Source organism: Camelus dromedarius, chromosome 14 (assembly GCF_036321535.1).
Source record: "Camelus dromedarius isolate mCamDro1 chromosome 14, mCamDro1.pat, whole genome shotgun sequence".
Classification (NCBI taxonomy): domain Eukaryota; kingdom Metazoa; phylum Chordata; class Mammalia; order Artiodactyla; family Camelidae; genus Camelus; species Camelus dromedarius.
Genome location: NC_087449.1, coordinates 15,815,045 through 15,842,607, shown reverse-complemented (window position 1 = coordinate 15,842,607; position 27,563 = coordinate 15,815,045). Strand labels below are relative to the sequence as shown.

Here is a 27,563-nt window from a genome sequence, read left to right as displayed (position 1 = left end):
AAAAAATATTAGTAATAATATTCCAATTACGTCAGAGAAACTAATTTCCCCTAATATTAGAAGAGAAGAAGTCTTTGTTCCGGATTACATCAGGGACTTTAGCCTTTTATTTAACGCTACAAGCTGAAGTGAAGAAGGAAACAGGTAAAGAAGTACAATTCTGGGAATAATCTCATCCTTAAACAAAAAGAAGCAAAAATGAGATTCTAGGAAGGAGGTTTTGGCTTTGGCACCAAGAACTTAAGGTGAATGAACAGGGGCATTTTAGTGCCTACTTTGAGATGGAGACTATTTGATGGCATAATTGTAGAAAAGAGGCAATGTGCTAGAATGGAGGTGAATTGGGGGGAGAAAACATAGCAATGCTTTTATGTATTAGCCCTCTCTGCTGTCAATAACTGGCTGAATGATTCATAGCAGCCAAGATCATATACAGCTAATTCTACCAAGCTGAATTCTAATACTGGAATCTCTCATATGCAGCAATGGTTCTCTTCTGAAGGAAAGGCCGTTGGCAAAATATAATGCTCTATTTCTGTAATCATCCTTTCCCTCCTTCGGAGCTACTAAATCTCCAAAATACAGAGTCCATTCTCCTCCCAATTCTAGGACATAAGATAGGAGACACTAAGTCTCTCCAGACTAATACTTAAAATTCCCTGTTAATTTATCTTTGCTCTTAGCCTGACAAATAATGATGGTAATTAGAACTTTGTCACTTAAAACTTTACCACTCTGTCCTGCCTTTGCAATGTTTCCTACCTCTAACTAACTAATTCTGTCTCCTGAAATGTACCAGTGACCAAGTCCAAATTCTTTCCTAGCCTAACAATTTTGCTTTAATTAATCTACCATTTCCCATGAATATCAAGATAAAATATATGCTAAAGTTCCAATTTGAGTGATATTTTAAAAATGTAAATGTTATCAGAAGGTTGAGCTCATTGGAAAGCATCTTGAAGAAACTAGGAGAAAGAATTAGTCAGATGTGAAAAAGTAGATAATTGCTTAACTCACATAAGGAAAATAAGGCAAACAGGTAAGAATTAACAAGGAGATGGAAGATAAAGGTAAAGAAACTGAACCAGTTACAGTGTATTGTGTATAATAGAATAATGAGCAAAAAACAGTGAAAAGGTAAACTGAAACAAAATTATAAAATGCCCATAAACTACTAAAATCCACAGCCTCTATTACAGCCTTCATCTAGCCTCTGGAAAACTTCCTACATTCTCTTGTCATGTGTTACGACACTTCAGTACTTAGAAAACTTTAGCCTGATGGTTATAAGATTTCACTCTTTACTCTCTCCTTTACATTATAAATAAAACAATTAAATAAATCATCCTAATATTTAATTTAATCCCACTATCCTACATAAAAGTTGAATAACAAAAGTAACTTGTTAATTCTAAATTATTTCATAAGTATATAACTGCAATATGGTATTAAAATGTATAGACATTTTATTGTCAACTAATCATTTTAAGCACTCAAGTGAAAATTAAAATGTCCATTAACATCTCTATCCAACTTCAGTTTTCACAATTCCTCTCATAACTTCCTTCCCATTCACACATTTGTCAAGCTAATTTTCACCTCCATAACTTTGTTCATGTAATTTTTTTCTAATCTTACCCTTGATTTTTAATTTTTTGACATTCATTTTTTTTATATGGTCCACCACGCATTTGGTGCTTAATTATATAGATGTATTGGCCATTATTCTATTACCTCATCTAAACAATAAAATCCTAAAAAATAAAAAATTCCCTTCTTCTTGAGTTCCACATAGTATGCTGAGGTGAAGAACACACTGAGGTTAGAATACAGAACTTGAAATTTAAAACCAAGGTTTAACACTTACATAAAAAAAAGTCTATATTGATACCTATTTACATGTACAAAATCATGCTAGTATACATCTATTGCCTTTACAATATGCAGGCAAAGTTAATTTGTGATTATAAAGACCATTACATTTGTAATATACTATGTGACCATAGTGGGATAAATCACTGTTCTATGAAAGGAAAAATCATTAATTGTCTCTAAGGATTTTGAATATTTTTTTCCACTTGTCAACTGTTGGAAACTTTCTCTCCATATCAAATTTTCTACCTATCCATGAATCTTAAAACTGCAAATTTTTTCAAAAATTTGAAGGTAAATAATATATCATTTATACATATGGGAGGAGTTGGTTTGCATGTTGATTAATTTTTGAATAGGAGTATAATGATATAAAACACAAATATAAGTATAATAGGTTTAAATCTTAAGCATAACATAATAGGTAAACTTTACTATTAGAGATTCTTAAGATACTGAGCTTTTTTTTTCAGTAGCATATTATTTAAATTTCAAAAATCATGGAAAGCCAAAATGAGTGTGGGGATAGACATACAGATCAATGGAACAGAACTTAGGGTCCATAAATAAATCATTACGTATGGTCAACAGAGTTCTGACAAGGGTACCAAGATAATTCTATAGGAAGAGGAGTTTTTTTCTTAAAAAAAAAAATGGTACAAACAACTATCTAATATAAAAGAATTAATTTGAAACTCTGTCTCATACTATATAAAAATTAGCTCAAAATGAATCATATGCTGACATTTAGGAGCTAAATTTATAAAACTCTTAGAAACAAACATAAAAATAAATCTTTGAGATGTTGGTCTAGAAAATGGTTTCTTAGATGTCACAAGAAAAGTGTAAGTGACAAAAAACCCAGACAAATTGGATTTTATCAAAATTAAAAATTTTATTCTTCAAAGAATACCATTAAGAAAGTGAAAAAGCAACCTACATAGTGGGAAAATATTTTCAAATCATATGGGTGATAAACTTTTATCAAAAATATATAAAGCATTTTTACAATTCAATAGTAAAAGAACAACCTATTATAAAATGATCAAAGGATCTGAATAGATGGTTCTCCAAAGAAGATATCCAAATGGCCAATAAATATACGAAAAGGTTCTCAGCATCAGTAGTCATTAGGGAAATGCCAATTAAAACTACAATGAAGTACCACTTCATACTACTTCATACTCACTACGTTGGCTATAATTTAAAAGACAGACAATATAAGTGTTAATGAGGATTTGGAGAAATTAGAACTCTCATACACTGATGATGTGAATGCAAAATGGTGCAGCTGCCAAAGAAAACAGTTTGGCAGTGCCTCAAAAAATTAAACATAAAATACCAAATAACCCTGTTTATACTACTAGATATACACACACAAGAAAACTGAAAAATATGTACATGGATGTTCACAGCAGAATTAATAATATCAAGCCATAAATTGGAAACAACCAACTAATGAATGGATTTTAAAATGTGGTATATTTATACAAAGAAATATTATTAAGCTATAAAAATGAATGAAAGACTAATACATTGCTACAGCATGGATGAATCTTGAAAGCATTATGTGAAGTGAAAGAAGCCAGACACAAAAGACCACATATTTTTCATTAATATTAAATGCCTAGAATAGGCACATTCATAGAGATTGAAAACAGATTAATGATTGCTAAGGAGTGTAGTGAGTACAGTTAAAAGGTATGGGATTTCTTCTTGGGGTGATGAAACTATTAACAAAATGAAAAGTATACCTAATGAAGGAGAAGATATTTGCAAATGATATGTCCTATAAGGGATTAGTATCCAGTATACAAAAAAATTCACACAACTCAACATCAAAAAAAAAAGCCTGTTTAAAAATGGGCAGAGGATCGGAATAGACATTTTTTCCAAAAAAGACATACAGATGGCTAACAGACATAAAAAGATGCTCAACATCACTAATCATCAGAGAAATGCAGATCAAAATCAGAATGAAATGTCATCTTACAGCTGTCAGAATGGCTGTTACCAAAAAGACAACAAATAATGAGTGCTGGTGAGGATGCAGAGAAAAGGGAGCCCTCATGCACTGTTGATGGGAATGTGAATTGATGCAGACACTATGGAAAAAGTATGGAAGTTCTTCAAAAAGAATCAAAAATAGAACTCCCATATAATCCAGCAATTCCTCTACTGGGTATTTATCAAAAACAAGAACAAAAACACTAATTCAAAAAGACATATGCACCCCCTCTGATTACTGCAGACTTATTTGATATTCCATATCAAGATATGGAAGCAATCTAAATGTCCATAAATAGATGAATGGATAAAGAAGATGTGGTATTATAAATATAGATACAAATATATATAAAAGTATATAACACAATGTTCAGCCATAAAAAGAATGTAACAATGGCATTTGCAGCAACATGGATGGACCTAGAGATAATCATTCTAAGTGAAGTCAAACAGAGAAAAACAAATATTATATGATCTCACTTATATGTGGAATCTGAAAAATAGTACAGATGAGCTATTTACAAAACAGAAATAGACTCAAAGACATAGAAAACAAACTTATTGTTACCAAAGGGGAATGTGGGAAGGGATAAATCAGAATTATGAGATTAACATATGCATACTATCATATATAAAATAAACAACAAGGATTTACTGTATAGCACAGGGAGCTATATTTAATATCTTGTAATAACCTATAATGGAAAAGGATCGAAAAAAGGAATATATACATATATAACCAAATCATTTTGCTGTATATGTGAAACTAACACAATATTGTAAATCAAATATACTTCAATTTTTAAAAAGTTGAAGCTTTTGAAAATAGATAACTTGGTAGAATTACAGAATGGAGAAACTGCTATGGAAAACAGAATGGCGATTCCTTAAAATACTAAAAATTGTCCTACCACATGACCCAGCAATCTCACTCATGGGTATATTCCCAAAAGAACTGAAAGCAGGGTCATGACAAGATTTCTGTACATTCATGTTCATAGAACCATTATTCACAATGACTGAGGTGAAAACAACCCAAGTGTCTATTAACAGATAAATAGATACACAAAATGTGGTCTATATATACTACAGAATATTATTCAGCCTTAAAAAGGAAAGAAATTCTGACACATGCTACAACATGAAAGAAGCTTAAGGACTTTGTGTTAAGTGAAATAAGCCAGTCACAAAAGGATAAATAACTGTATGATTCCACTTATATGAAGGACTTAGAGTAGTCAAATTCATAGAGACAGAAAGTAGAATGGTGGCTGCCCAGGGCTGGAGGGAGAGGGTAAGAGAGAGTTGTTCAGTGAATACTGAGTCTCAATTTGCAAGATGAAAAAGTTCCAGAGATCTTTGTATGATAATGTGAATATACTTAACACTACTGAACTATAAACTTAAAATATTTAAATGGTAAATAGAATGTTATTTTTTATACCACAATGAAAAATGTAAAATGAAACAAAACAAAAAACAAACAAACAAAAAAAGTCATAGGAATTTGATAATTGCATGGGCAAGGCTTATTAGTAAACATTCAAAGGATAAATAATTCCTGTACTCCTGAAATTGGTTCAAAGCATAGGAAAAAGAGAAAAATGTCTTAAGATAGACTACGGTCCTGATATCAATACTTCAAAAAGTAGGCACCAAAAGAAAACAATACAACTTCACTCATTATTACAGAGGGTGAAATCTTAAAATAAGTATTAGCAATTCCAGCCAAATGTTTCCCATCCAAACCAAAATATACAGTGACTAAGGTGTGTTTTAAGAATGCAAATATGGTTCAAAATAAGAAGATACATTGATTTAATTCATTAGTATACTAGAGAACAAAATTAAGACTCTCAATAGAGTCTGAAAAGGCATGTGATAATATTAAACAAGTATTTTTGCTTTATATTTAATCCAGCATCTCAGTAATAAGATACTTTCTAACATGATGACGAGTACCTATCGGAAATTATTATGTATTTCAGGGTGAAATAAAAGCGGCATTAGCATCAAAGTCAGAAAAAACACAAGAATACCCATTTACTACCAATATTATTCTTGAATTTGTGACCTACTCAAGAAAGCAAGATAAACAGCAAAAAGTATGATTGTTTAAAAGGAAGAGAAAAATGATCATTTTCTAATGAATACCTTGACAATCTAATGGAATCAACTGAATTAAAACTTATTTAAAATCGTAAGATAGTGAGTAGAAAAAATCAACACACTCTTATAAAAACACTAGTCTGAAATTATAATTTTAAAAATTTCAATTCTCAATAAAACATAAAACAACATCTTGTAATCTTAAATGTACAAAACCTACATGAATACTAAACAACTTTATTGAAAGCGATAAGAATAACGGAATAAATGGAGATATATACAGAAGTACTTAATCAAATGACTCAATATTGTAACATGTTTATTTTCCCATAATCAGTTTCTAAATATAAGGCCATTAAAAATTATGTATCTTGTATTATATAAAATAATTTTAAACTTCATTTGAGGAAATAAAACACAAAAATAGCCAATAATAATGAAAATTGGCTTATCTTATCAAAAAATCAACATTAAATGGCTAAAACATTAGAATGATGCTGTTTTTGGATAAGTAGAAATGAGAATACTATATGTGATAAAAATATTATTTTAAATACTTGGTAGAATAATAATTAACAAATAGTATTGGAATGATTTAATTACTACAGATAAAAACATACATTCTCTTCCTCTAAAGTTAATTATTTTTTTCTATTGGAAGTATAGTTGCTTTACAGTAGTGTGTTAGTTTCAGGCGTCCAGCATAGTGAGTCAGTATTTTTGCAGATTATACTCCATTATAGGTTATCAAAGATATTGAGTATAATCCCTTGTGCCATACAGTGTATCTTTGTTACCTATCTATTTATATATAGTAGTTGTTAGCAGTTAATTTCTCTTTCCCCTCTCCCCTCTGGTAACTACAAATTTGTTTTCTATATCTGTGAGTCTGTTTCTGTTTTACATACACGTTCATTTGTATTATTTTTTCGATTCCATATATAAGTGCTATTATACAGTATTTGCCTTTCCTGTCTGACTTATTTCACTAAGCGTATGATTCTCTAGGTTCATCACATTGCTGCAAATGGCCATATTTCATTCAAAAATATAAAGTTCTATTTTTCTACAACCCAAAACTAAAATAATCTCCTAATGGAAATACACTTAAAAGTAATAATATAAAACAGGAAATGTTAGAATAAAAGGACTCATCTTTCTGTAATTTTATAGTTGGGAAGAACTTTTTTTTTTAGCATTACATAAAGAACAGAAACCCTAAATACTCACTGGTTTGACCACATTAGAATTAAAAATTTCTGAACAGCAGAAGACACTATAGATAAAAGTAATACACAAATGATAAACTGGAAAAAACATGAAAAATGCAAATTTAACTGAAATTAAATGGAATAAATTCCAAATTAAACGGAATAAAACTCTTTATAGCAAGCCCATGCCAAAAGAACAATGAACAAAGGAAAGGATATGAACAAACAATGAAAAAGAAAATAAACAAAGGCAAGTCACAAAGTAAGGAATACAAGTGGTCAATACATAAAAAAGGCTTTCTTTAATTAATATTGAGTATGATGTAAGTTAAATTTGCATGTTCCTTAATAAAAAATATGTTTAGATACTTCCAAAGGATGTAAGTACTACTTCAAAATCATTTAAGATTTACACATTATTTAAATGAATTATCAAATTGTGACATAATAAAAGGAAAGAACAAATGAACCATGGGATGAGATTTATAAGGGAAAATTAGTAACTTGGAGCATAAAGAAATGGAAATGATAGTAATAGAGCAGGACCTTAACAGGAAAGGGGAAGCAAATTTAGCTTATTTCTAGGCAAGAAGGAGAACCAAAAGGAGAGCTACCTGGAAATGTGCAATAGAGATATGGTCTCAAAAGTGCAGACTGCAAACCATGATCATGCCAAGAAAACCTGTCTTAAGAAAGAGTGGCATAAAGCCTACTGTCTGGAAAATGAGGCAGATGAGAAAACCTGAAGGACATAAATTTGAGCTAGTTTTCTGCTTGTCATAAAATTAGCCTTCACTTCTGAGTCAGCAAACACTGAGAAACTTTGAATACCAGAGAGAATTAGCTGAAGGGTACTGGTAGATTTCTAGCCTCTCCATGAAATCATTCAGGCAGGAATACTCTTTGTAGTCCACAGAAATGTGGACACAGCATCTTTACACACAGAGCAAAAGATTACTTCCAAACGGTGTATTTTAACAAAAGGAAATCTGTGTTTATAGTGCCAATTGTCCTCTGGTTCTGGAAGGTCAGGATAGCATGCAGATAACGTGAGTGTTCTGTGTGAACAGTTGAGATGGAACTATGATTATAATAACGTATTTTTCAATAACAGAAAAATGAATACTTCACTGAATAACATTAAGAATAAAGGGATTTTTACTTATATTTGTATTTATATTTGTCTTGCGACCCTAGGAGAGAATCAATGTATTGTATATTATTGATACTACAGCTTTTAGGATAAGACCAACAGAAATGACAATTTGCAAGGAGATGTTAAAAAAATGCCAATAAAGTTATCATCTGGCATAATTTATAAAGATCTCCTTAATATGTTTCCTAAATTCTATCCATCTAGGGTTTAAGTCACTTAATTTTCCTTTATTCACCTCACTGCACAAAGTTTATGTTGAGCAGTACTACGAGCACTTCATAGTTTGTACACCTTTACTTTTTCCAGATGTGTTATGCTATAAGGTAAATTGTTCAGTTCTCTCATTTTGCTAGTTCTCTCTCTGTGTTGACCTTGGTAACCCCATAGTTTTATAACTCAGATTATGTATTAATCTAGCATCCATTTGCTGCTTTTTAAAATAATTCTGAAATTGCTTGGATTTAAATCTTTCTTATTCATATTTATGGAGCCAAGCATAATATATGATGTCACAGGGTTTTCTAGAAAGGAGATACCAAGACAGTTAAGTCTGCAAAAGTTTTATTGGGAATTCACACTTTTTAAAGGAAAACAGAGGAAGTGAATTAAGTAGGGAGAGCCAATGTCTCTGAAGCAAAGTCTATCTCTATCTGAAAAGTCCAACAATAAGCAGAAATGGCCGGGTCTGTATAACAGTGCCTTATTCAGGAGTTGGCTGAAGGTTGCTTAGAAAATAATGTGACTTTGATTTGAAAGCAGGGGTGGACCCTGAAAAATCTAACTGGAACTGTCAGCTAGCCACACTCCTTGCATCTGAGCAGCTACAAATGGTGTCTGATATTATCCTTATATGCTTCTGTCCTAATCTTATTCATTTAGTTCCAGATCTTCTTCTTTTAGTCTCAGTAAAATCTTTGATTAAAGGGGCCATGCTTTATTTTTTTTTTTTTTATTGCCAGTGACAAGCAGGGGACCTGATACCTAGGAAGCACCTAGTAAATATCTATCAAACTTTATTAAATGGATAAAATTAGCCCCTTATGTGTTGATTAAGACATTAAGCTACATCTGCACTTCTAAGTCATCATTTTTGCTTCTTGGGACTCCAAAAGAAGGGTGAATTAAATTAAGTTGCCCTTAGCCTCTGGTAGCCCTGGCATCTGTACTTATAGACTCTTCTGATAAATATCTCATATTTCGATCTCACCCTAAAAGCCACTATTTCTCATAAGTCTTTATACTCAGGACAACTCCAACACCGTTGATCAGACCCTAAGATGTAGGATTTGAATTTGTACATTCCTTTCAATTCCACAGGTTATATGATCAGCCCCTACCCAGTAAGTTTTTCCCAGTTTTTTCCCCCCTCTCCCTACAAATTCCAGCATAGAAATGGCTTGATGGCAATTTTTAAGGCCTTAGAATTTGTTACAGTGCTAAGGATATTCTAAGTATTCAAAAACTACCCATTTGAAAAGGTCGGTATTGCTGATGGGGCCCCCAAACGACCGTTAGGCAATAACAAAAAGTAATTTTTAGAGAAGATGGAAGAATGTCATTACAAAGATTTTTCTTAGAATTACATCAACTAGTACAACATCCCAGAAGCTAAATGATAATAACAGTCAGTTTCCAGCATAAGGAAACACTCTTCACAATACAATGAAATTTAAAAAAAAAATCTATCCATGAGTTTTTTAACGCCCTACATAAAATAAATGGGGTGACCCATTTAACATCTCCTGAATCTGATATAAGATCAACCCTCTCAATATTTTCTTGGTATCATTTACTGTTAAACTAGACAACGAAGAGGGTAAGGGTAGACTCAACATTTTTGGCTTCTAAAATTATGAAGCTGTTTATTCTCTCTCCCTGCCCCCATATTTTCCTGAATTTAAATTGGACATAAAACCAAACCAAACCAAAACAAAAACTCAAATATGATTAGTTACTCAGATTTATAAAGTTAGCACAATTTCACCCTGCCATGCAAGCTGTGCTCCACACGACTCCAGGGAATGTCATCCACATAGACCGTGATTATCAGTGCACTCAGCGCACCTGAGTATGGTGAATCCTCTTTCCTTTCTTATTCACATGGGCCATGTGATGGTCAATCATCAGATTTTTTAATAGTAAAAAGAGAATTTCACCCCACTAAAGAAGATATACAGATGGCAAATAAACATATGAAAAGATGTCATCACATGCCATTGAGGAATTGCAAATTAAAGCAACAAGGAGATACTACTGCGTACCTGTTGGAATGGCCAAAATCCATGACACTAACAATACCAAGTGCTGATAAAAATTTGTAGTAACAAGAACTCTTATTCATTGCTGGTGGGAACGAAAAATGGTACAGATACTTCGGAAGACAGTTTGGCAGTTTTCTTTTTTTTTTGGTTTGTTTGCTTGTTTTTTCACAAAACTAAAAATCCTCCTACCACATAATCTAGCAATTATGTTCCCTTGTATTTACCCAAACTGAAAATTTATGACTATACAAAAACCTACACATGGATGTTTATAGCCACTTTGTTCATAACTGCTAGAACTTAGAAGTAACCAAAGTGCCCTCCAACAGGTAAATGGATAAATGGACAGCAGTATATCGAGACTGAAATATTATTTACTGCTAAGAAGAAATGAGTTATTAAGCCATGAAAAGACAAGGAGGAAATTTAAATACATGTTACTACATGAAAGAAGCCCATCTAAAAAGGCTACACATGCTACACACTATTTGATTCCAACTATATGATATTCCAGAAAAGAAAAAGCTATAGAGACAGCTTATTATTGATTGGTTGCCAAGGGTTAAGGGGAAAAAAGGATGAATAGGCAGAACACAGAGCATTTTAGGGCAATGAAACTATTTTGTATCATAGTCTAATGGTTAAATGTCATTACACATTTGTCAAAATCAATAGAATGTACAACACCAAGAGTGAACCCTAAGGTAAACTGTGGACTTTGGGTGATAATGGTGTGTTAACATAGGTTCATCAACTGTAACAAATACACCACTGTGGTGTGGGATGTGGATAGTGGATAGTGTATATATGTGGGGACAGGGTGGACCCAGGAGCTCTATACTTTCTGCTAATTTTGCTGTAACCTGAAAGTGTTCTAAAAATAATGCTAGTTAATTTAAAAAAGGTAATTCTTAATATGGGTATGATACAAAACAGAAGTTCTTAAAGGCATTATTTCTGTTTGTTATAAAAGATGGAGATAAAATCTTTTTATCCACAATGCAAAATCTTTGTTTTTATCATGTAAATAAAACATGATTTCTGATGAGGAAAAAATATGTAAAATTATCAGAAAGAAAGGAATAATCACCTAACATTCTGCCACTTAAATAACCACTATTATCTTGATGACTGTGCTTTCCATGTATTCTTTAATGTACATGTGGTATAATTAAAAAGTTAGTTTATATTTTTGAACGCTTATTAAAAGACAAACAGTTCCTCAGTTTTATATATATAAATATATATATAGTAAATATGTGTGTACTGTTTGTCTTTTAATACATACACATATATACACAGATATTTAGGAAAATGTATTTAATAGTAATTAATGGAAAGAGTTCACAGGAAGATTATATTCAAGAACATTTTGCTTTATTTGGTTTTACAAAAATGGTATTCAACATGGAATGCATATAGTTCTATCAATATTAGTTATGTGAAAAATGAATCTTTGAAAGCAAGGGAAATCAATTTAAAAAATCTTAGAACTCAACCAAATCTGCAGTCCTAAAATAAATCTTACTTAGTATAGATGACTGTCATACTAGATTATGTCCAGTGTTTCCAGGAACTATATAACATCATAGAGGAGAACAAGATGTGAACATTCAATGTGTTAGAAACAGCTGAAAGTAAGAAATTTCTTCCAGAGAAATTGGATTGGTTTGCCTTATTGATCTTTTCCCTCTTTTTGTTGATAACTAGGGAGAACATATGCACCCTTTCCAGAGGTGTGTGAAATTCCAATATTCACGCTTCAGGGCAGGAGGGTGTTGCTCAAGTTCTGAGAAAAAATTAGATCATGATTCTAGGAGGTGGGTTGTCAAAGAAGATAGAGATCCACAACACATAGACTTGTTCCTTCTTTCCAAGAGGTTGAAACTGTAAAGATTCCTGGCCATCATGCTTTCTTACCTCTTAGATGCTTTCTTTTCTTCCTAACAACATATGAATAAACCGGCTTAAAGAAGCTTCAGATGTGAGGGCATGGGGCAAGAGGAAAGGGGACAACTAAGCTGCTCTGAGATAAATATACGGCAGACTGCTTTCCCCTCCTCTGAATCTCCTTCCTTTTGGTTGGGTGTGACTTTCTCTCATACTATATTCCTTCCAAAATTCATGTTTGCAATATAGGAAATAAGTGAAAGAAGACTATTCAAGATAAAAAAGCACAGGTAGCAAAGAATATCTCATCGTCTAGCCCAGGTTACTAAAATTTTGCAACAGAATTTTAGTACAAAGCCTTAGTTAGGAATGCTTTGTTTGCTATTATTCCCTGTATATATATTTTCCTTGGCAACTTTGAGTAAAAGGATTAACTGTGCCAAAGCAGATTTCAGACTGTCTTGGGTGTCCCAGAAAAATCCATCATAAGAGTATCTAAATTTCCCCAAAATCCATGATAATAATATACAAATGTCCCTAAAACTTAATCTAATTGACCACCATAATTCTTTATTTATGTTAGTCTATACTATAAGAGGAAAAACCACTCTCTGATGAATATCTTTAAGCCATGGATAAATAATGTCCCTAACAATTGTTTCAGATCCTTAATTTCTTCTATTCCAACCCAATTTTTATCAGATTCATTCATCATGGCTCCTAACTTTTGGTTCTGGATCTCATTTACAGTTTACTCTTGTACCATGAACTCTGGATGTTTATGGACTTCTGGGTTGGCAGCATTTCCTAAATGAAAGTGACTTAAACTCACACCTCCGTCTCTTTCTGTTTTAGGTTACCATTAATATAGAAAGTTTTAAGCCCTTTGGACCAAGTACATTTCAACCCAAACAGGAACAGATTCGGACAATGATCACTTTATCTAATTACCAAAACTTGAATTCCATTACTAACACTTTCCATCATTTTGCTCACAGTATTTTTTAAAAATTAACTCCCAGGATTAAATGCTGATATTTTTTCAGCTCCTCCCCCTTTCCTATTCCTTAAATCTTTCAGTGTTTTCTGGATCCTAGCTTCTCTTGAGCATTCTGTGGTATCAGTTGCTCTCACTACAGTTTCTAATAAACCAAGCTACAAGTCACTAAATACTAGACATGTGAGTAGTAAAAATAATCAAAGAACAATGTATCAACTGAGTGAGCTGAAAGAAGACTAAAAAGCCAGCAGAAGATGGAACAACAATTTTATATAGAAGAAGTAGATTCAAAGATGAATCTTACAATGAAAAGTTATTTAAATTACTTTAAGAAATTGAGCTGAAGACAACTTTTGCAATGTTCTATAAATGGTAGCTATAGACAATGAAAAAAGCATAGGACAATGTATGTATTTATTGGATATGAAACAAGTGTTCTTAATAACTGGCATTAGTAATGTGATTAGCAGAATTATCACTATCATAGAGCTTTAGAAAACTCCTTATATAAATCACAGAGATAAGTTTCACTTTGTTATGAAAAATGGTGTAATAAGAAAAACAATGTTATTCTTTCCATTATTTTAAATGTTAAAAGAAATGTTTGAAAAGAAAAAAAAAGAAAACTCCTTATAATTAACATATTTTAGCAGAAGTTTCATAATATTCAAAATACTTCTAAAGATCTGAAATGGTATATTCTATGTAACTTCATAAATATTACATAACCTTTATAATATGAATATTTCATTCTTACTTTTGCACATATAATAGTCACTTGCCATAATATGACATATACGCAGATATACATATATATGGATATGTATGTATAGACAAATTTATACATAAGTGTTGTTATCAGTATATCCAACTTAGTTATCAGCATACAACATATCCATATCCAATCTGGCTATCAGTATACAACATTCAGTGAAGACTCTCCTCTATATGAAGCACATAAAAAAAAAATAGGTGACATGACTGAAATGAATAAGTTTATGTTCTACATAGAGGGCCAAAAGACACTTCACATAAACTTTATAGAGCACATTATCATCTGGAGCAAAGTAATACAGTTGGCAATGAGTGTTAATGAGGGAAAAGTTTTGAGTAGGATAATTTACCTTTTAAACCTAAGTTTTTATTCAATGGTTAATTTTTGTGGGATTTAAGGACTTGAAGATGTTACTGTGCTATATCTAGAACATACATCTTCAATTACACTGATATCAGACTAATGGAAGTCTGGACATTTTGTAGTCTCTTCTAATCATGTTAATATAATGGAAACATTTGTAACCCAGGCTACTTGGGAACAGGTCCATATATGAAGGAGTTTATGTCACAAACACAGTGCCTTACACATTATAAAAAGTTCACTCCAGTTAATTATATTATAATGCTGAGTCTTCATTTTTCCCCTTACCTAATGCTCAAATGAAAACAAAACTGTAAAAACAAAAAGGCACAAAGTCTGGAGTCAGAAGATCTGGAATTAAGTTCTAGCAATGTCACTTAACCGTCTCGCTTTTGGTAAGTTAACCCTTCTGAGTCTCAGTTTCCCTAGTCATAAAAAAGAAGTAAAAATATTTACCTTACAGTATTGTGGAGAATAAACTGCATACTTTGTAAAAAATATCTAGCACAGTGCCTGGTACATAGTAGGCACTCAATAAATACAAGAAATAGAACTCTCGTTCTATTTTCGTTGTGTTCTCAAAGCAGTATGTGATTTAGCATAAAACACTGAATGAATATTATATGTAAAATTATCAGCCTTTAATAAACTGAATATTTATGTTTTCAGCTAAGAAGAGATTTAAATTACTATTAATACTTTCAATAATTAATGAGAGAAAAATATATATACAAAGCATAAATTATAAGCTGGTTCTGGTAAGAGCTATTAATATACCATTAAAAATTTATAATATATTATATGACTTTTCTCACATTAAGAAAATCTCAAGCAGAATATTAACAATGTAATGGAAGATATTTAAGAGATTGAAGAAATTCTTACTAATTCAACATAATTATAACTATAGTATCTTAAATAAAACATTTCAAAGAAAAGTAATAAACTAATTTTACTTACATATTTCCAACGTGGAAGCTTCTCTGTTTTATTAGTTCCAGGCAGAAAAAAGAGATCTTTAAAGAGCTTATCTTCATATCTTCTATGTATGTAAATCCATTTTGCTTCACATTCATTAATTTTTTTCTGATGTTTTTTACGCAAGAACAAGGGGCTGAATATAAGAGGGGGAAACTGCCATTTAGTTATTTGCCACAAATAAAAATAAGGAAAGAGAAAACTATTTATGAGTTCATTTACATCCTAGAAAACATAGGGGTAAATTTAATGTAATATTTGTTTTCATATTATTACTATATAAAACTACTTAGGTACTAAGGCTTGCTCATCAACATTCATCAAGGGATGAGTGGGTGCTGAGAAATCTCTGGTGATATTTATCTACAAATAATTCTGTACCTACATCCAGCTAAGCATTTTATAATATAACATCAGGGATAATGTGACTAAATTATCTATAGAAATGTAAGGTTATCAGTATGAACTCTTCTTATTTTTCTTCTCTAGTAAAGAAATAACTTCTTATTTTCACTTATGAACATTACTCTACAGCAGTACTGTCCAAGAGAATGTAATATGCCACAAAATAATTTAAAATTTTCTATTAGCCACACTACAAACAGGTAAAAAGAAATAGGTGAGATTACTATTAATACAGTTGACCCTTTAACAACAGAAGTTTGAACTGCACAAGTCCACTTATACATGAATTTTTTTCAATAAAAATAGTAATATACTATCTGTGAATCCAAAGGATGTGGAACATGCAGGTACACGTGGCTGAGTGTAATGTACTAGAGCATCCATGGATTTTGGTATCCACAGCAGGTCCTGAAACCAGTCCCTTGTTGATACCAAGGGATGACTGTATTATGTTTTATTTAACCTTATATATCCAAAATATCGCTTGATAAATGGTGTCAACAAACTAATATAATAGTAAAATACTAAATATTTCCCTTCTAAGATCAAAAACAAGGGAAGGATATTGTCTCTTATCCAAACTCTTCAACATTGTACTGGAAGTCTTATGCAGTCCAATAAAGCAATAAAAAGAAATCTACAGACCAATCCAATCTTTGAAAACAGATGTAAAAATTCTAAACACTGATGAAAAAAATCCAGCAATGTAAGTGAAGAATAATGAGAGCACTACGATCAAGTACTACAAACTCATTATATAAACAAATTCATGGAGAAAAATGTATGAGTACATCAATGGGTACAAAAAGGCACTGCATAAAATTTAGCAGCCAATCTTTATTTTAAATTTTTTATAAGAGAGAATATCAAAGTAAACAAGTTCACTATCATGGAGACAGACTACCAAAAATCAGTAACATTCATTATATGTGATGAAAGAGCAAATAACTTGAATTAAAATGATGAAACAGGAAGTTTACCGTTAACATTATTACTAAATAGCAAAAGTAGAACAAAATTAACCAAGGAAAGCAATTTTTCCATTCCTCAGAATTTTAAAGTGGGCTCCATCTATTCATTCCTTCATTTAAGTATTTTAACTGGTGATCTGCAAATTAGTCAAGGGTAAAATACATTAAGAGAATAAAACTTATAATGGCTTAAATAAGTTTACTCTTCTCTCATGCAGTGTAGGTTGGGTGGGCAGCTCTCTCCATAAAGTCATTCAGTTTTGCCTCACCATACTCAAAGGCAGTGCCATTCACCCACATGACTAATGCAATCCAACCCATGGGAAGGGAAAGACATGAAACAAAGGGGTACAATTATCATTTAAGTACTTGAAGCAGCAGTTGTAGACATCACTTACTTCTGTTCACTTACACATGTAATGAAAATGTAGTCAGATGAACACATTAGCTACAAGTAAAATTGGTTAATGAAATTTCTAGTTGTCCCTCAACTGCTAAGGAAATAAAATAATGGATTTTCAAGGAAAAAGCAGTATTTTGAAAATGACCAATATGTGCTCTGTGAAGAGTAGAAAGTTTGTCACAGCATGAAACTTAAATTCTCTAATAAGTAGAGTTAGATAAAATAGAAGTAAAACACTAAATATATAATAAATGAATTGTGCTTTACCCAAACTGTACGGTGATAGTACTGCTGAGAAAAAGCAGGATACAGTGAGAATCTAAGGAAAACATTCTAGTAGAGCAAACAGCAAGTATAAAAGGCCATGCAGAAGTATGTTTAGGGAGGCAAGAACACACTTGGTATGTCTGAAGAACAGGAAGAAGGCCACTGAGGTGGATAGTCAGTCACTGCAGAGTTTTGAGCAGAAGAGTGGCTTTGAGATCAGAAGAGATCAAGATGGTGGAGTAGGAACACATGGAACTCACCTCCCACCATAAGCACATCAAAAATACATCTGTATGTGGAACAATTCTCGCTGAAAAATAATTGGAGATTGGAAGAAATACTCCTATACAACCAAATCTAAAGAAAGATCTACATGGAATCAGGTAGGAAAGGAAGAGAAGCCATCAAGTCAGGACTTTTGTCCCTGGGAGGGGACTCAGAGGAAAAGGGAGGTTAAACGGGTGGAGATCCTCCCTAGGGAATGAGCAGTTTGAGCCACATATTGAGCACCCCAGCTGTGGGGTCCAACACTGGGAAGATGAGACCACTTGGCTGACTGGAGGTCCAGTGGGACCAACAAGAGGGCTATGGAAAGCCTAGACTCCGCACATGAGGACCATGAACAAAGTTGCTTGCTCCCAAAGCAGGGTAGAGAGGACTAAGACTGCACTGGTGGCTAGCCAATTTCCTGCAACCACCTTGCCTTGCACATTAACTTGAGGAGAGTGATGACTCCAGCCCTGCTTGTCTCATGACACAGTTCCACAAAGGGCGAGGGCTGTGTGGCTGAGTAGGAAGCTTGGCTATGAGTGACAAAGAAGGCTCAGACCCAAAGCAGCATCTGAGCAGGGCAGGAGCAACCATTACTGGTGCTTACACAGGCAGTGCATCAGAAGCAGCCCAGGTCCCTGACCAAGGCCAGACCACCAAAACCTGTTCCTGGCCCACCCAAGTGCAAAGTCTATCTCCTCTTGCCCCAGAACTGCTCCCCTCTGCAGTGAGGGTGCTCATGCTAGGAGGGTAGAAGAAAACATTTATATATATAATAACGGGAACAAAGCCAGCTTGAGGACCTGATCCTCAGGACTTCCCCTCCAGCAATGTGGGACATGCCTCCATAAGCCATTTAGCAGAGGAAAAGCCCCAGCTCACACATGGCTCGGGATATAGCCACTCCTTCTCCAGCCCCAACTCCTACCAAGGGGATAGCTGCCAGCACACCCTGAGGAAAGATATGACTAGTGTTTAAGTCAGATCCAGCCCTCCCACCAAAGCCACTGGGCACACATAGACTAAATGGAAATGGTGCCTCACAAGAACATTCCTTCAAGAATGCAACAGATAACTGTTTCACCTAATTTCACAGAGATAGAGAAGTTAAGCAAAATGAGAAGACAGAGTAATTTGTTTCAATTGAAAAGGCACGAGAAAATCCCTGAAAAAAACAACTAATGAAACAGAAAGAATTTACTAGATAAAAAGTTCAAAACACTAGTAATTAGAATGTTAACTGAATTAGGAAAAATAATAGATGAACACAGTGAAAATTTTAACAATGAACTAGAGAATATAAAAAAGATCCACTCAGAACTGAAGAATACAAAAACTGAAATAAAAAAACACACTAAAAGGAATTAACAGCAGACTACCTGATACAAAAGAATGCACAAGAAATCTGGAAGACAGAATAATGGAAATTACCCAACAAGGACAACAAAAAGAAAAAAACATTTAAAACATTAGAACAGTTTAAAGGATCTCTGAGACAACATCAGACATAACAACATTCACATTATAGAGGTCCCAGAAGAAGAGAGAGAAGGAGGCTGAACAATGTGTTTGATGAAATTATGTCTGAAAACTTCTCAAACCTAAAGAAGGAAACAGATAACCAGATATAGGAAGCAGAGAGAGCCCCAAACCAGATGAACCCAAACAGACCTACACTAGGCACATCATCATTAAAACGGCAAAAGTTAAAGAGAGAATTCAAAAGGTAACAAGACAGAAACAAAGAGTCATATATAGGGAACCCCCCATAAAGCTATCAGCTGATTTTTCTGCAAAAAAATTATAGACCAGAAGTGAGTAGCACGATATATTCAAAGTGCTGAAAAGAAAAAATGTGCAACCTAGGACACTCTACCCAGCAAGATTATCATTAGAATTGGAGAGAGAAAGAATTTCTCAGACAAGTAAAAACTAAAGAGATCATCAATATCAAATCTACCCTGAACAAAATGTTAAAGAATCCTAAGTGAAAAAGGCTATAAAAAGAAAGAAGAATCCGTAAAGGAAAAATTCCACTAGTAAAGGCAAATATATAATAAAGGATGATAATCAACCATTTAAATAAGCTAGTACAAAGACTAAAAGACAAAAAAAAAAAAAAACCTATAAAATCAACTATAATGATCAATAAAGGATAAACATGAAGATGGTAAGATATGACATCAAAAACAACATACAGAGGAGGTGAGTAAAAATATAGATATTTTAAAATGTGTTTGAATTTAAAGGCCCACTTTCAAAACAAAAATAAATAGTTATCGGTCAACATATATGAACCCCATGGTGACCATAAACTTACAGTAGACGTACAAAAACTAGAGAGAAAGGAACATAAACATATCACTAAAGAGAATCAATCCACAGGGACAAAACTAAAAGAACAGATAAGAACTATAAAAAAAAAACAAAAACAGAAAACAAGTAATAAAATTGTAGTAAGTACATATCTATCAATAATTACTTTAAATGTCAATGGATTAAATGCTCCAATCAAAAGATGTAAGATGGCTGATAGGATTTAAAAAAAAAAAAAAACCCATCTAGAGAAAAACTAGAACAAATTGAGACCTAGTGTAGCAGAAAAAGAAGAATAAATTGAGCCCAAAGTTAGCAGAAGGAAGAAAACAATTCAAACTAAAGAAGAAATACACAAAATAGAGAACAGGAACACAATAGAAAAGATAACCAAACTAAGCATTGGCTATTTGAAAAGATAAGCAAAATTACAGAGCTTTAGCTAGACTAACCAAGGAAAATAATTAAAATTGCAAGATACAATATTAATATTCAAAAATCAGTAATGTTTCTATACACTAACTACCAATTATATGAAAAAGAAATAGAGGAAACAATCACATTTAAATAGCATCAAAAATAATAAAATACTTAGGAATAAACTTAACTAAGGAGGTGAAAGATCTCTACTCTGAAAACTATGAAATATTAATGAAAGAAATTAAAGAAGACACAAATAAATAGAAAGGTATCCCATATTCATGGATTGAAAAAATGAATATTGTTAAAATGTCAGTAGTCCCTAAAGCCATCAACAGATTCAATAAAATCTCTATCAAGATTCTAATGGCATTTTTTAACAAAGTAGGAAAAAAATCCTAATATTTATATGGAGTAACAAAAGACCCAAAATAGCCAAATCAATCTTGAGAAAGAACAAAGCTGGAGGATTACACTCCCTGATTTTAAAGGTATAGTAATTAAAACAGCATTGTATTGCCATAAAACAAGCACATAGATTAGTTACACAGAAAAAGGAGCCCAGAAATAAAAGCATGCATTGATGGTCAAGTAATTTATGACAAATGACCCAAGAATACATGATGGGAAAAGGACAGTCTTGTCAATAAACAGTGTTAGGAAAATTGAACAGCAACGTGCAAAAGAATGAAACTGCTCCACTCTCTTACACCATACACTAAAATTAACTCAAAATGAATTAAAGACTTGAATGTAAGACCTGAAACTATAATAAAACTTCTGGAAGAAAATATAGGGTAAAGGTCCTTGACATGGGTCTTGACAATGATTTTTTGACTATGACACCTAAAGTGCAAGGAACAAAATAAAAAATAAACAATGAGACTACATCAAATTAAAAAGCTTCTGCACAGCAAAAGTAATAATCAACAAAGTGAAGACACAAGCTAAAGAACAGGAAAAACATTTTCAAGATATATATCTGATAAAGAGTTAATATCCAAAATATATGAAGAACACTTATAACTCAAAAGCAAAACAAAAAAAACCCCAAAATTTAAAAATAGGTAAAAGACCTTAATAGACATTTTTAATAAAAAGACTTCCACATGGCCAATAGACACAAGAAAAGATGCTCAACATCACTAATCATCAGGGTAATGCAAATCAGAACCACAGTGACATGTAACCTCATACCTGTTAGAATAGCCATTATCAAAAAGACAAGAGATAACAAATGTTGCCAAGGATGTAGAGTAGAAGGGAAGCATTGTGTACTGTTGGTGGGATTGTAAATTGATACAGTCAGTATAAAAACATTATGAAGGACCCTCAAAAAATTAAAAGCAGAACTTTCATATGATCTAGCAGTTTTACTTCTAGACATATATCCAAAGAAAACCCACACAAAAGCACTAACTCAAAAATGTATCTAAACCCCTAAGTTCTATCAGCATTATTTACAATAAGTAAAACATGGTAACAATCTAAAGTATCCATGGGCAGATAAATGAATATAAAAGTTGTGTGTATACAAACACAAACATACAACAAATATACACAAGTGGAATACTATTCAGTCACAAAAAATGAGAAAATCTTGTTATTTGTTACAACATGGATGGACCTTGAGGGCATTATGCTAAATGAATAAGACAGAGAGAAAGACAATACTGTATGATCTCATGTATATGCGGAAGCTAAAACAAAAAACAAACTCATAGAAAAAGAAATCAGATTTCAAATCTGATTTGTGTATACCAGAGGCAGGGGTTGGACAGGAGGGGATTTGGAGGAAGTTGGTCAAAATGCACAGACTTCCAGTTTAAGATAAATAAGTACTAGGGATATAATGTACAATACAATGACTATAGTTAATCCTATTGTATTATATACATATGTATGTGTCTATATATATGTGTGTGTGTGTGTGTGTGTGTGTTGTTAAGAGAGTAAATCCTAAGAGTTCTCATCACAAGGAAAAATTTTTTTTCTTTTATTGTATTTATATGAGATTATGATGGCAACTAAACTTATTTCAGTAATCATTTCACCACATATGTAAGTCAAACCATTATGCTGTATGCCTTAAACTTACACAATGATGTATATAAATTATATCTCAATAAAACTGGGAGAAAAAGAAGGTAAAATAAAATTTTGGCAAATAAACACAAACTCATTGAGAATACACTATTAGGAGACATGCCTTATTAGAAATACTGAAGGAAGTTCTTCAGGTTGAAAGCAAGTGACCTTAAATAGTAATCTGAATCCACAGACAAAACAAACAGTGCTGGTAAAAAAAATTATGCAATTACAAAACAATATAAATTCACATTTCTACTACTTTCTTCTCTTAACTAATTTAAGAAGCAACTATATGATAAAATATTTATATAGTTATATCTCTGTGTCTAAAACATGTGTTTGACAATAATAGCATAAGATGGCATGTGGGAGCAAAGCTGTTTTGGAGTTATAAAATGATACTAGATGGTAATTTAAATCCATAGGAAAAAGATCATGAAACCAGACTCACCAAAGCAAGCAGGGAGATTAAGGAATCCTCCCTCCAGAATCCATACCCTTAGCACAGCACAATACCATCAGGAAGAGAACTCCTAGCTCCCAGCTCCTCCCAGGGGAGGGAAAGAGCTGGTTCACATTTCCAGTGTCCCCAACTTTTCTCAGGGACTCACCAGAGGGTTAGCTTCTATCTTGTCAGTCTCAGAGCTCTGATGGGTCTAACACAGTCTAGCAACCTGAAGAAGAATGGAGACAGAGGCTTGGGCTGGTAGGTGGCCATAACTCCACCCCACCTTGGCTCAGCACAGAGTAAGCAGATAGAAAACATGGTTGCCTACAATGCGACATTTTTTTCTTAGGCTGCCCAAAGTACTGGCTTCTGATTTGCCGATATTCAAGTGCTAATAAGACCTGGCATAACCTAGCTCCCTGGGGACTAGGAAGACTAGAGAGGGAGATTTAGGTTGGCAGCCGCCACATCCCTGCTCCCAGTTCAGCATAGAGCAAGTAGACAAAATTCCTAGCTCTCAGCTTCTCCTTGAACAGGGAAGGAGAGGGAAACCAAGGATCTAACTCTCTGAGGGTCATCTAAGGAAATGGCTTCAGTTGCACTTGTCCCAGTACACAAACAGTACCTGACATACCCTAGATACCTGGGGAATACAAAGAACAAAGAAAACCAGCTAGATTACCATGAAAGTTTGAGATGCCCCAGACTCTGTCAGGCTGATTGGTGAGAGAGCGTATTCTACCATATGTGGCCAGTCCATGAAGACTGGGAGACATGAATGCTTTGCCAAATGAGAAGACAGCAAAATAGAAAGTCAAGAAAAATGAAGAATAATGCAAAGATGTTTCAAACAAAGGAACAACATAAATCTCTAGAAATTAACCCTAATGAAAAGAGTTATATGAGTTACCTATGCAGAATTCAAAATAAATGTCATGAAGATGTTTGCTGAGGTCAAGAGAACAATGCGTGAGCAAAGTGAAAATTTCAACAAGAAATGAAAAATATAAAAGAGCACCAAATAGAAGTCATGGAGCTGAAATACACAAAAAGTATACTTAAAAAATGTACCAAAGTGGGTCAATATCAGACTAGATCAAGCAGAAAAAAAGGATCAGTAAACTTAAAGACAAGTCACTAGAAATATCTGGCAAGTAAAAACAAAACAAAACAAAACAAAACAAGAGTAAAAAAAGAGTGAAGAAAGCTTAAGGTATTTATCAAATACTAATGGAACAATATATGCATTACAGAGGTCCCCAAAGGAGAAAAGTAAGAAAAAGAATCAGAAAGTGTGTTCAAAAAAATAATGGTTGAAAGCTTACTAAGTAGGGGGAAGAAAATGGACATCCAGATCCAAGAAGCGTAACTAGAAAGGAAGAAGCAAAAACATCCCTTTTTGCAGATGTCTGATTCTATATATAAAACATCCGAAAGGCTCCATGAAAAAAAAAAAAAAACTGTTAGAACTAATAAATGCAGTAAAGTTACAGGATACAAAATCAACATAAAAAAATCAATGATGTTTTTATAAACTAACAACAAACTATCTAAAAATGAACTAGGAACACAATCTCATTTACAATAGAGGCAAAAGGAATAAAATATATAGGAACAAACTTAACTGAGGAGATAAAAGACTTCTATACTAAAAACTACAAAACATTGATGAAATAAATTTAAGATGACACAGACAAGTGGAAAAATCACCCCATGTTTATGGGTCAGAAGAATTAATATTGTTAAAATGCCCATACCACCCAAAGTAATCTACAGATTAAATACAATCCTCATTAATATACCAACGGACTTTTTTACAAACAGAAGAAACAATTCTACAGTTTACATGGAACCATAAAACACCACAAATAGTCACATCAATCTTGAGAAAGAATAGCAAAGCTGAAGGCATTACACTTCCTGACTTCAAAATATGTTACGAAGTTACAGCAATCAAAATGCTATGGTAATGGCAGATAATATACCAATAACAACAACAATGAAACAGAATGGAGAGACTAGAAATAAATATGTACATATATATGTATATAGTCAATTAATCTTTGACAAGGATGTCAAGAATGCACAATGGGGAAAGGACAGTCTCTTCAACAAATGATGCTGGGAAAACTGAATATTCACATGTAAAAGAATAAAATTGTAACCTTACATCATACTATACACAAGAAAACAACTCAAAATGTCTTAAAGACTTCAATGTAAGACTTGAAACTATAAAATTCCTAAATGAAAATACAGGGGAAAATTTCATGACACCGGGCTTGGCAATGATTTGATGGGTATGAGACTAGAAGTACAAGAAACAAAAGCAAAAATAGACAAGTGGGACAACATCATACTAAAAAGCGTCTGCACAACAAAGGAAACAATCAAGCAAATGAAATGGCATCCTACAGGTTGAGGAAAATATATTTTCAAACCATCTATCTGATAAGGGGTTAAACTTCAAAATATCAGAATTCCTACTACTCAAGATTCAAAAAAAATTATAACTATATTTTTCAAATGGGCCAAGGACTTGAACAGATACTTCTCCAAAGAATACATACAAATGTTACACACACACACACACACACACACATACATACATATTTATATATATGAAGAAATTCTCAGCATCACTACAGATCAGGGAAATGCAAATCAAAACTATAATAAAATTATCACCTCGCATCTGTCAGGTTGGCTATTATCAAAAAAAAAAAAAAACAAACAAAAAAAACAAGTATTGAGGAGGAGGTGAAGCAACTGAAACCCTTGCACACTAATTGGTGGGAATGCAAAATGATGCAACCACTATGGAAAACAGTATGGAAATTTTTTTTTAATTAAAAATAGATCTATTATATATTCCAGCAATTCTACTTCTAGGTATCAGAAAGAAATAAAATCAGGATTCAAAAAGATATTAGCACTCCCATTTCCCTTGCAGTACTATTCAGAATATCCAAGGTGTGGAAACACTTAAATGTCCATCGAATGGATAAATAAAATGTAGTATGTGCCTAAAATAGAATATTATTCGGGCTTTAAAATGAAGCCAATTTTGCAATATGCAGCAACATGGCTAAAACTCGAGGACATTATGTTAAGTAAATAAATGGGTAACATAAAGAAAAATACTGCATGATTCCACTTACATGATTCACTTTGTTCTTTTATAACCCTGGAAAAGTCGAATCATATATTGAGAGTACTATAATGGCTTGAAATTTGAGGAGTAGAAAATTAACATAAGGGCCCATAAATAGTTTCTAAAATGAAGACATATATTCACCAGGTACAATGCTCCTCCCCACTGAACAAAGGTCCAGAGCAAACATTAGAAAAAAAGATTGAGATTCCTTTCTGAGATTAAATAACAGTAAAAATGATTAGATTAATTATTAATCTACAATTTAACATACAGGTATTATTAATTATAAAATTATAGAATGATTGTTTAAAAGTTAAGTGTGACTTTTCAAAATTTGCTATTAGTTATCTGGGTTCATCAGGTAATAAATATAAATAAATATTGAGAAGTAAGCATCAAAATTCAAAGGAAGTTTTGATCACAGTAATTTTTCAACAAGAAAGAACGTATATGCTTTTAGAATGCTTTCAAAATATTTACAGTTACCTTCAAAGGGTACATATTAATTTTTCATATTAGTGAAAAATTTAAGTAATTATGAGATATGAAAAGTTTCATGGTAATATGTAATGCACCATTAATAAGTTATAAAGTACATAAGCATAAAGAGAATATCCTATAGATGCATAAGTAAACTATTATTATGAGTGCAGTTGTCCTGTTACATACTTAGACTTTAGCTCCATTTTTTCTCAAAATAAGGTGATTAGTAACAGTGTGGGTCCACATTTCAGTTCTTTCCCATTGTAAAACAAAATAAGGCATATCAAATTATTAAAAAAAATCATAATAATCAGTAAAACAAAAATAGACATCATCTTTAGAACACCTGTATCTCAAAAGATTTTAAATAGAAGTTAATACAGAAACAATGATAAATTATATGATTTTTCAGGGAACTATGACAGTGGTTGAGAGAAAAATACAAATAGATGTTAAATGTATGTATATTTTAATACAGTTAATAAATATTAGTATTTGACATAGCCTTTAAATGCTTCCCTCAACTATATTCACTCATGTAGCTCATTACATTAAATAAAGACTTTATTTAATAATAAAAGATACTCATCTAGAAAGTATGAAGGAGAGATAAGCAAGTTTTAATAAGGTTTTATTTTATTCAACCTATTAGCAATAGTACTACTACTAGCAAAAGTAATACAGCAACAGCTATTATATTCATGATGCAA

At 32.6% G+C, this 27,563-nt stretch overlaps 1 protein-coding gene across 1 annotated transcript in view; it reads right to left on the bottom strand.

Moving 5' to 3' along the window:
- LRRIQ3 (leucine rich repeats and IQ motif containing 3) overlaps nucleotides 1-27,563 on the bottom strand; it is a 131,991-nt gene that overhangs the window by 56,770 nt on the left and 47,658 nt on the right. The window contains exon 5 of the mRNA XM_010989079.3: nucleotides 15,605-15,758. Within this exon, the coding sequence (XP_010987381.1) occupies nucleotides 15,605-15,758 (154 nt within the window). The remainder of the gene's footprint in view (nucleotides 1-15,604; nucleotides 15,759-27,563) is intronic.